Raw genomic sequence first — 12,232 nt, 5'->3', positions numbered from 1 at the left:
ATCATTCCACTTCAAATCATTCCTTACGCATACTCCCAGATATTTTACAGAAGTAACTGCTACCAGTGTTTGTTCCGCTATCATATAATCGTACAATAAAGGATCCTTCTTTATATGTATTCGCAATACGTTACATTTGTCTATGTTGAGTTGCACATTGGTAATGTTTATTTGCCAGTGTTACTTAAACTGTTTACCCCCACATATTCAGGAAACCAAGGAGTGTTAATACATAGTTATCAATGATAATGAAATTACTCATCCTAAAACTGTAAGTGCTCTTTTAAGACATGATATGGCATACTGTTCAATATTTATAATTTTATCATGCAACTGAAAGACAACTAACAATCAGGTTTCTACCAAAATAACAAATACCACTTATAATAAAGTAGGAAAATGGTGCAGGCATTACACTACGTTATGAAATGAATAAACAACAGCATTATGAAATTTCCATTTATTTTTATTAACACTTTATATTTTCATTCATCAAATAACTTAAATCACTGGACGATCTTTTTATCAAATGAAATTTAGTAACTTAATGCAGAGAGATCACAGCCTAAGGTAGTCTCTGAAAATATTTACAAGTTTTGTTTCCTGCCTTCATAACCGAATCGGCTGTATATTTAAACAATCGAACTTGTGTCCGCTTCACCATAGTTCATTTTTTTCCATTTTTCCATGTTTTACTTTTGTACACATCAAAAAATATATAATGATTTCACTCACTTTTACATAATAAAAAGTGAAAATAGAATCTGGGATGACATTTTGAGCAAACTGACATTGAAAAACACCTTTTTAACCACTTATGGCATATCTAAATTTAAAATAATTTAAAAACAAATAAATCTAATGCCAAAAATACAAGACACTCTACACAATACATTTACATCATCTTGAAGCTAGTGAGAACAGAGGCTAAAGAGAGACACCTCTGTTTATTGCAACAGGAAATAAAGAGCTATGTGTAAGTACGAAGAAATGCACATACTAAACCGCAGGAAAAAAAAGTGCACATTTAACAGTTCTATCTACACACCAATATACATCTATCCGCAGTATTACAATTCTTCCTATACACATGCGCTCATTTCTTATATACATATATTTAAACCACATCGCGTGTAGGTACATGGACTAAAGAGTCGAACAACACTGCACAATTATAGTATTTTTATATACAAAATATACAAGTAATGAAATGATCTTAAAAGTAATGATTATGAATGATGAGTAGATCAGTCCAGTTTTTCTTATGAAGATGTAACAAGAGTTTTATAATATATATAATTACATACTGTACATCAAATAAACATTCGCTCGAACGACGGTACCTACAGAAAATTAAAAATTACATATGGTACACCTGGCAGGTTTTATGTAATATGCGCGCTGACATACAACTCTCGTAACACTGCCCGTTAATAACAGACTCGAAATTTTAACATAAAACACGTTTATTAATAAATTGTACTTATCTTAATCTTCATATTATTTGTTAAAATGTGTAAGCACATGGTACATAAATGCATGTGACATTCAAATATCTTGTCCTAGTCTCGATTTGATCTCACTAATACAGCTACTCATTGAAAATATGCACACACTATAGAACAGAATATCCTTTGGGTTCTTTCTACAATTGTGCTTGCCTAAAAGCAATCAATTTCAATGAGTATAACTGCACTCATTGCGGCCAAAGCTTAAATTATTATAAATATCCCTGTGTCGTCTCTCTCTCTCTCTCTCTCTACCTCCACACACACACACACACACACACACACACACACACACACACACACACAGTTTTGGTAAATTAAAACACATTTATAAACTGTCTGAATGTAGGTTCCAAACAGTGTCACACAATCAGGAAACATCTGATTCACACACAAAGACAGACACATTCAAAGTCAAAATGACTTGCAGTTTCTTCATACAAGACTATTGGTTTCTTCATACAAGACTATTGTTGCGTCACATTAGAAACAAAAATGTAAGAACTGCTGGGTAAAATCTTCCACATTAAAGTGTTAAACTGTGACTAGAATAAACTATTGTGTCCATAAATATTATAATGCTATTTTTCCGCCTATGGACAACAACACAATCTACAATATACACATATACATATTTATACACATATTTATTTATTTATTTATTTATAAAAATAATCAGACAACTATACAGGAATGTTACCCAGCATTTCTCGTATTTCCTTTCAGCAAGCATGCAACAATAAATCTTTAATATAATCCGTTACTTCTTTACAGCTGAATACACCAAATCGCATCATTAGTCACCAGTAGTATTAAAGACACTTTGGATCTGATAACTGTGATGCTACTGGCTTACTGAATGTGAATCAATCAACAAATCATCTAAGACTTTGCAGACATATCCGCTATCTCATTAGCGAAAACCATCACACATCATTTTTTTAATTCCTGATTCCCACAGGAGTTCAAAACATATGCCTGATACTAAACATGCAGAGAGTAAGAACTCCTTTCCGACACATTCAAAATTAGGCCCCTCTTCTCTTTTTCTTCAAAAAACAAAAAAATTCTAACAGAATACAACACCAAAGCACATTTCAGAAAACCTAAACAAAGCAAACAATCTGAGAAATTCTGTACTAGCTGCATGTTTAGTGCCAGGCGGGCCAGCACCACGACCCTGCCACTGACCACCACCCAGCCATCTTGCTGACTGCTCTACTACGTGCTGTCAACTTTTCTCTTCTTCCTGCTGGGTGCCTTTTGGCCATTCTATAATTCACTTGACAAAGGTCCACTTATGTCAAGTGTTCACACTGTTGCAATAATTATGAGTAGGTGTGCTATGTCTGATACTCGATGCAACAAGTCAGGAGCTATTCTAGCTAGGTTTTCGTTAGCAAACTCACAGGACGGAAAGATATGCACCACATATGCAGCCTGAAAATGAAAAATTACAATCAGATTTTAAATAACACATTCTACACATATCTGTAAGATAAAATATACAATTTAAAGAATGCAAGTGATGTACACTCTTTAAAAACATGACACACCACAGAAGGAATTATCCAAATGGGATAGAAATCGGTACACGTGATTTACATGTACAGACAAACAAATGATTACAGTTTCAGAAAAATTGGATGATTTATTCGAGAGAAAGAGCTTCACAAACTGAATAAGTCTGTAATATGTTGGTCCAACTCTGACCCTTTGCGAGCATTGGCTTTGATCGATAGATGTTGGATGTCCTCGTGAGGGATATTGTGCCAAATTCCAACTGGCATGTTAGATTGTCCAAACATCAAGCTGTAAACATTCTTAATTGGGGAGAGACCCAGCAACCTTGCTGTCCAAGATAGCGTTTGGCAAGCACAGACAAAGGTAGAAACTCTCACACATGTAGGTGGGCTTTACCTTACTGAAGTTTAAGTGCAGGGTGGCTTGCCATGTAGGGCAACAAAAAGGGCACAGAATATCGCCGACATACCGCTGTCAGTCCTGCAACGAAATGATGCGGTACTCCAGACCATCACACATGGTTGTCGGCACCGCTGTCTGGAGTGTCTCCCAACACATCTTCACTGGTCATCAGGGTTCAGTTCATAGCACGACTCATCACTTAAGATAATTCTACTCCAATCAAAGAGACTCCAAGCTTAAGATGTGTCTGGAGACATCCTGGACTGCAGTGGGATACCAACCTGACTGTCACCCTCTGTACAGCCTGACAATAAGGACAGATGGTCTGGAGTGCACAGCTGTACATTCACAATATTCTATGCCCCGTTTTGTTGCTCTTCATGTGAAGCCATCCTGGGGTTTTCAGCAAGATAATGCCCATCCACACATGGCAAGAGTTTTTACTGCTCGTCTTTGTGCTTGCCAGCAAGGTCACCACATCTCTCTCCAATTGAGAACTTTTGGAGCATTTGGGCAGGGCTCCCCAACAAGCTTGGGATTTTGACAATCTAATGCACCAACTGGACAGAATTTGCGCAATATCCCTCAGGAGACATCCAACAACTCTCTCAACCAATGTGAAGTTGAATAATTGCTCGCATAAGGGCCAGAGGTGAAACAACGCCTTATGGACTTCCTCAATTTCTGAAGTGCTTTCTCTTTACTAAATCACCCAATTCGTCTGAAACCATAATCATTTGTTAGTCTGTACATGTAAATCACATCTACCAGTTTGTGTCCCATCTGGAAAATTTGCATTGGAGTGTATAAGGAACTTCACGGTACAGAGAAAACTAAATTATTCAACCACACATTCAAAAGTTACAAGAACTCAAACTACATATAAATGTCCACAAAAAGGGAAAGGGGGAATGGGCCTATATTTCTGGAATGAAATTTCACTCTGCAGTGGAGTGTGCGCTGATCTGAAATTTCTTAGCAGATTAACATTGTGTGTCGCACCAAGACCCTCATATTCGAGTCCATTAATGTACCGGACAATATATTTTTTGACCTCATGCACTAGGAGTGTTCCCGCTATGTGATGATGAGGTGGTCCACAAGCTTAAGTGTGTATGTGAATCAGGTCTGCAGGTCACCAAATGTTGCCCATGCCTGATTTAAATAAACACAGGTTCCAACACCAGCTCAGGAGAATTCTGTCCTAAGCAATTTATTATATGGTATATACAACACGCCATATGAATGTATCAAAAACTATGCTGTGCAGACAATCTGCACTATGTCAGAGCACCCCACTGGAAACTTCAAAGTCAGTGACAATGAAACATAACCTAATAAAAGAGCACAAACTCAGTTCAGCAGATACCTTAATAGTACACCACCACTCATATTACAGGAATTCAACAGTAAAAGAAACAATAGAAATCTAATTGTTCACCATTACATTTGACAGATAGTGTTCATAATGTTACCGAGCCTGGGAATAGGTACTAGAGAAGACTGTGAATGTGATGAATCTTAGGCAGCACTCACAATGGGCCTTGGAAATGTTTTATCTCACATTTCAGAACAGACAGACAGTGCAACACAACATTCACTAAGTGATGACTACTATAGTAGAAAACTAAGTACTGTTATAGTTAGCTGGATAATGTTGACACTAGGCAGGCACACTAGTAGCCCAAAGTCTTCCAACATCAACTGACTGTTACAGACTCTGGCCTTTGATGTGCTGTGTGAAGAAAATTTCAACAAATGTCACATTCCTTTGATCCTATGACTAAGCAGAGTGACAATTTGTGAAATGGTCTGCAGTACTAAGGTGCACCTTTCTCTGGTACCATGAAGATATTCTGTTGTTTGTTTACTTAAATGGTGTGTTAGGCATGGTTATGTATCACTGAAATCTGCTAAAACGAATTCACATTTTCAAAGGCACCACTGCTCTCTGCCTGCCAAAGTACAGACACACAAAAATTGTCTGCATATGGAAAAACTGGATGGTACGCATCTCTAAGTAGATGGGCATTGTCAAGATTTGGTTGCTCACACTATCTAAATTGAAAATTTAAATAGAGAGAACACATGCAAATGTAAAACTGCAGCTGTACTCTGGATCTTGCAAATCATCAATAAACAGTTGCAGGATGACTTGCTCCCATAAAATGCCTGCTTTATAAGAAAAATAAGCAATGCAAGACAAAAATTAAATTTTTCTGCTGTTAAATGTGAATTTTGCTACTCAATAACTGCAAACAACACAGAGCAAATTTTACGCTACTACGTGCCAACATAAGCAGCAAGGCAGAGAATTCATTTAAAAGGATCCAAATTCCATACAGCAAACTGCTGAATTTTGGAATCATCTAATAAAACATAGAAGAAAGTTGCCACACATAATTCCTAAATTCTGCCATACTCTGGAACGATCAGTAATTTAAAATTGTTGAGGATTTTGCGGCTTCTTCTTCACAAGCTGCCTGTTGGCTTTGGTCTCAGGATCTTCAGCTGACTGTTGTTTAGTGGATTTTCTGAGATTTCCTCAGCACGTTTGGTAGCACTATCAAAAAACTTTTAGGTGAACCCTGACAATGATAACCACTTGTACTGGAAAAAGTCAGAAAAATCACTAAACAGTGGTTGGCCAGAGATCCTTAAGGGATTACAAACATGCAACATGCCCATCATTAATTTATAAAACAAGCAAAATTCCAGGTTATAGTATCAACAATTACAGAAGGATAGATTGCTACTCACCGTAATGATGACATGTTGAGTTGCAGACAGGCACAACAAAAAGATTGTTACACACTGAGCTTTCAGCCAAAGCCTTCTTTATATATATATATATATATATATATATATATATATATATATATATATATATATATATATATATATATATATATATATATATATATATATATATCTCTAAAAACAAAGTAGATGTGACTTACCAAACGAAAGTGCTGGCAGGTCGACAGCACTGTGTGTCTGTCGACCTGCCAGCACTTTCATTTGGTAAGTCACATCTACTTTGTTTTTAGATATATTTTTCCTTCGTGGAATGTTTCCTTCTATTATAACCATATATATATATATATATATATATAGAGAGAGAGAGAGAGAGAGAGAGAGAGGGGGGGGGGGGGGGGGGGGGGGAACATTCCACGTGGGAAAAATATATATAAAAAGAAAGATGATGAGACTTGCCAAACAAAAGTGCTGGCAGGTCGATAGACACACAAACAAACACAAACATACACACAAAATTCAAACTTTCGCAACCAACGGTTGCCTCATCAGGAAAGAGGGAAGGAGAGGGAAAGACGAAAGGATTTGGGTTTTAAGGGAGAGGGTCAGGAGTCATTCCAATCCCGGGAGCGGAAAGACTTACCTTAGGGGGAAAAAAGGACAGGTATACACTCGCACACACACACATATCCATCCGCATATACACAGACACAAGCAGACATTTGTAAAGGCAAAGAGTTTGGGCCTACAAATGTCTGCTTGTGTCTGCGTATATGCGGATGGATATGTGTGTGTGTGTGTGCGAGTGTATACCTGTCCTTTTTTCCCCCTAAGGTAAGTCTTTCCGCTCCCGAGATTGGAATGACTCCTTACCCTCTCCCTTAAAACCCAAATCCTTTCGTCTTTCCCTCTCCTTCCCTCTTTCCTGACGAGGCAACCGTTGGTTGCGAAAGCTAGAATTTCGTGTGTATGTTTGTGTTTGTTTGTGTGTCTATCGACCTGTCAGCACTTTTGTTTGGTAAGTCTCATCATCTTTCTTTTTAGATATTATATATATATATATATATATATATATATATATATATATATATATATATATATATTTGAAAAGAAAGATGATGAGACTTACCCAACAAAAGTGCTGGCAGGTCGACAGACACACAAATAAACACAAACATACACACAAAACTCTAGCTTTCGCAACCAATGGTTGCCTCGTCAGGAAAGAGGGAAGGAGAAGGAAAGACAAAAGGATTGGGTTTTAAGGGAGAGGGTAAGGAGTCATTCCAATCCCGGGAGTCCTTTTGTCTTTCCTTCTCCTTCCCTCTTTCCTGACGAGGCAACCATTGGTTGCGAAAGCTAGAGTTTTGTGTGTATGTTTGTGTTTATTTGTGTGTCTGTCGACCTGCCAGCGCTTTTGTTGGGTAAGTCTCATCATCTTTCTTTTCAAATATATTTTTCCCACGTGGAATGTTTCCCTCTATTATATTCATATATATATATATATATATATATATATATATATATATATATATATATATATATATATATATATAACACACGCACACACACACACACACACACACACACACACACACACACAACTGCTCTCTCTCTGCCCACCCTGGGCAGACTCAGAATACAACTGTTGCATTGAACGTCAGCAGCAGTCTGGAGTAGGGCATGAAGAATGGGTGGGAGGGGGCTAAGAGCATTGTCTGGCAGAATGTGCTGGGACTAGGAAAGTGGCAGGACAAGACTACAACGTGCAGCATTGGAGGAGATTGGGAGGGGGAGGGGGAGGGGGGGGGGGGACAAAAAGATAAATGGGTGTGTTGGGCAGAGAACACCACCCAATGAGAGTGAGGGGATGTGAATTGGTAGGAGGTTATAGGACAGAGGGGGCACAAACTCTTGGGTGGAGGGTGTGAGGACAGTAGGTTGTTGTAGGATGGGACCAGGATGTGCAGAATGGGTTGCAAGAGTACCTCCCATTTGCACCATTCAGAAAAGCTCTTGGTGAAGGGACAATGGCATGGACTGTGATGCAACCATTCAAATAGCACATGTTACGTTCAGCTGCATGTTGTTCCACGTGGTGGTCCTCTTTGCTCTTGTCCAAATTTTGGCAGTGGCTACTCTTCCTGGTGGACAGCTGGTTGACGGCCATACCAATGTAAAAAGCTGTGCAATGGTTGGAGCAGAACAGGTATGTGACATGGCTGCTTTCACAGGTCGTCTGGCCTCTGATAGAGTGGGATAAGATTGTGACAGGACTGGAATATGAAGTACTGGATGGGTGGTTTGGGCAGGTCGTAGACCTGGGTCTGCCACAGGGATATGATCCCTGTGGCAAGGGGTTGGGATTGGGAGTGGCCCAGGGATGGACTAGGATTATGTGGAGGTTGGACGAGTGACTGAAAATGTTAGCAGGGGTGGGAAGGATCTTGGGTAGGATGTCACCCATTTCAATGCGTGAAGCCCTAATGAATGCTTTGCTTATCTATCATCATACCCAGAAATTAAGCTCGTCCTATCCAAGTGCTTCCCATTTCTCCAAAAGTGCTGTTTCTTCGCTGACTCAACCTCCACAACAAACTAGTTCATCCCTAATCCACTCCCAATCCCAGCTCCCTCCTGCCCATTCCACCCACCCAAGCACTTACTACTCCAGTCCTGTCACGGGCTTACCCTACCCCGTCAGAGGCCAGACCCCCTGTGAAAGCAGTTGCGTCATATACCAGCTCTGCTGCAATCACTGCACAGCTTCTTGTATTGGTACAACTACTGACCAGCTTCCACTAGCATGAATGGACACTGCTGAATTGTGGCCAAGGGCATGTGTGGTGCTTCACAACCCACACCATCCCATCTGAGTCATCCCTTCACCACCAGCTTTTCTGTGCTGAGCAAGTAGGAGTTATCTTTACAACAGATTCTCCACTCCCCAAAGTTTCCCAGCCTCAACCTACAAAAATCTACTGTTCCCACACCCGCAAGCCAACAGTTGTTACCCCGGCCTATAACCTCGCATCAGTTCATGTCTCCTCCCACCAATCTTTTTCTCTCTCTGCTAACCCCCCCCCCTCCCCAAACAGCCTCCTGACAATGCATCTGGCTACCTTCTGGTTCCTGCATGCTCCACTAGACAGTGCTCTTCTCTTCTGTCATGTGTACTCTTCTATCCCTCCCCCTTCTCTGCCTAACTCCACATTGCTACTTTCATTCAATGCAACAGTTGCAGTATGGGCAGAGCGGTGGGGTATGCCTGCTTGTGTGAATGTATGTGTTTTCTTTCTTTTCTGAAGAAGTCTTTGACTGAAAACTCAATGTGTAACAGTCTTTTCGTTGTGCATGTCTGCAATAACTCATGTCATCTTTACAGTGAGCAGTGATCTATACTTTTCATAATTGTTTATGTTCCATCAGCAAGTTATTTAATTTATGACCCTTAGGTCTGCTGCCAGATCATCTTTTGTGTATTCCACAATATTTCTTCCAAGGAACTGCTTGACGTAATCAGGGGGTTGCTGATAGTTATTGCTAGCAAGGAGCAACTGCTGCTGTCTGCATTGCAATAATCCGTAGGGAAGCTTCACATGAATGTCGCAAGTGCATGGTTCAGTTACTTGCAAACAGATGATGGTAGCATTTCAAAGCCCCTACAGTGATCCTAGCTGTGGCCTTCTGAGCATGGGCCACATAACCAGTGTTGCCACTAAGGGTCACTGTGGCTGGGAGGCAAACCTACATTGTTAATTGAATGTAACCTCCACAATGTTGCAGCGTACCTGTCATCAGAAGTGCTTGCTTATCTCTATATCTAATGGTTGCAAGTGCAGGTTTCCAAACTGTACTTAACTGGCATTCTGAATTCCTATTAATTAATATTTTTATTGTGTGAATATGTATTGCCTCTTTACCTCACAGTCCCAAAAAAAACAAAACTGAATAAACAATTTCTGTCTTTTCACATATCATGTAGTGTCATTTACTAGAGCAGTGCTCTTGAGATTTATCTGGCTGGTCCAGACGTGGTCTTTCTGGGACTCTGTGATAAAGGACGCAATATGTATTGGCACAGTGGACACCTTAATAAATAGGGACTCAGGATTCTAACCAAGTACAGCCGGGAGCCCTGCACTCGCTGCCATTAAATACAGAGAAAAACATGTATATCTGACAACAGGTAGACTGATACATAGTGCAGGTTCTAACTCGCTAAATTTTGCTTGGGTCCTGGCCACACTGAAACTATCAACAGCATCAGTTACCAGCTGTGTGCATGGAAGACTATACAGCTCAGCTCCTGGTAGGAGGCCCTGAACATTCTACTATCATTAGTCTGCAAGCAACTCAATCACACAAGAGTCTAACTTTCAAAGGTAGTTTCAATACAGATCATCGCAATGCCGACACCAGCAGCTGCTACTTGCCAGTAGTAACAAACAGCCACCTCCTGATGATGTCAGGCAGTTGACTTGAGGAATTATTGTGGGGATAACAAAACATAATCTGATGTCAGACCCAAGAGCCATGTATTAAGTAGTCAATTAGTTCTAGGGAAAGTCACCAAATTTTTTCATTTTAATATATTTACTATTAAAAAACTGATTTTAGTTTGGTTAAATGATTTGAAGTATTTTGGTTCTGTTACCCTATCACGTAATTGTTAAATACGGTTACCTATACCTATACATCCAGTGCTTCAGAATAGCTCAATACACAAATTTAGGGAAGTTATTAGCAAGTAATCATTTCTGAATCTATCAAGTATCTCCGTATTCACTAGTGCAGATTCCACTTCATCTTCAATCCACACTGTTCCTGAATAAAAACCTTATTTTTTGAGGTATCTTCTCACTTTTATTCTTAATTCTTGTTTATGAGTCAAAAATTCTGCTGTTACCAATTCTGCTTTAATTTAATTTCAACATAGATTATTACTTAGATTTTTCTATTGTAGGATAATAAGAGTTTATAGACAACAAAATATGTGAAGTAGTTATATGTATTGCGTAATCAGAACATTGAGGTAATAGGACCTAACACACTACAGAACTAACAATTCGAGAATGTGTGTAAACCCCAAGCATTCTCCAGTGCTGGTTTCAAATAAATTTTACTTCTACACAACACTAAATCATCCTCAAACAGATGTAATAATATACCTGCTGAGAGCCAGGGGCTGCGATGTTCACAATTCCAGCAGCTTGTTTCTGTTGTAAATATGTGATAAAACCTGTCTGTAGGTTATTTGATTGCTGCAACACATCCATATGATCCCGGCCACAAGGTAGAGCCAAGAGCATGCAGTGTTCATGATCAATCTGAAAAAATAAAGACAAAATATGTTTAAGAACTGTGCTAATTCTGATCTAATTATGAAATAAACATGTTGGAGCTACTAAAAAGCTGACTATTATGAATTCATACGATTATGATAGAAGTACATGTACAGCCGTGCAAAACAGGTGCCAATAGCCATGAACTGCGACTTTTTACCAAAAATTGAATCAATACTTATTCGGCATCTGCTGGAGCTTAAACTGAGAAGAGTACGAAAGAGAGATCTAGAAATATAGTTGCCCTCATGTTCAAAGGTAAACATATAAACAAATTTCTTTTGTGGCAAAATGCTGCAAAGCATAGCTTTTACTTCTCGAACTGAAAATTTATATCCTGTTGTCACTCTGATTCATGTTGTCCTCAAGGTCGCCGTGGTACAAATATACTTTTAGTAACCACCAGTTTTCTAGAATGTGCACTGAACACACATTTTAACTGTAACCATGTAACATTTATTGGAAAAAAATTACCTACTGTAAATCAATTCCAGATCATCTCATGTTGCAGCAATAAATGTACATGGAAAACAATGTAGATGCCACAGTTTCAATTAATTTTTGAGGAGAGTAGCCACATCTACAGGAGCAGATAAAGAAAATAAATATATAACTGTGGCTATTAGAGAGTCCTCCTGTGCATCTAAATTTCTCAGTTCTTTGAAAAAGCAATGCACTAATCCACAGTTCCTCGAT

At 39.0% G+C, this 12,232-nt stretch overlaps 1 protein-coding gene across 1 annotated transcript in view; it reads right to left on the bottom strand.

Annotated features, from left to right (window-relative positions):
* Positions 1-458: 458 nt before the first annotated feature.
* LOC126153873 (protein split ends-like) overlaps positions 459-12,232 on the bottom strand; it is a 360,157-nt gene continuing 348,383 nt past the window's right edge. Inside the window, exons 20-21 of the mRNA XM_049916099.1 lie at positions 11,363-11,521; positions 459-2,948 (exon numbers count right to left, since the gene is read on the bottom strand). Coding sequence (XP_049772056.1) covers positions 2,820-2,948; positions 11,363-11,521 — 288 coding nt within the window. The 3' untranslated portion in view covers positions 459-2,819. The remainder of the gene's footprint in view (positions 2,949-11,362; positions 11,522-12,232) is intronic.

This window comes from Schistocerca cancellata, chromosome 2 (genome assembly GCF_023864275.1).
Source record: "Schistocerca cancellata isolate TAMUIC-IGC-003103 chromosome 2, iqSchCanc2.1, whole genome shotgun sequence".
In the NCBI taxonomy this organism is placed as follows: domain Eukaryota; kingdom Metazoa; phylum Arthropoda; class Insecta; order Orthoptera; family Acrididae; genus Schistocerca; species Schistocerca cancellata.
This window is presented reverse-complemented; position numbering and strand designations above follow the sequence as displayed.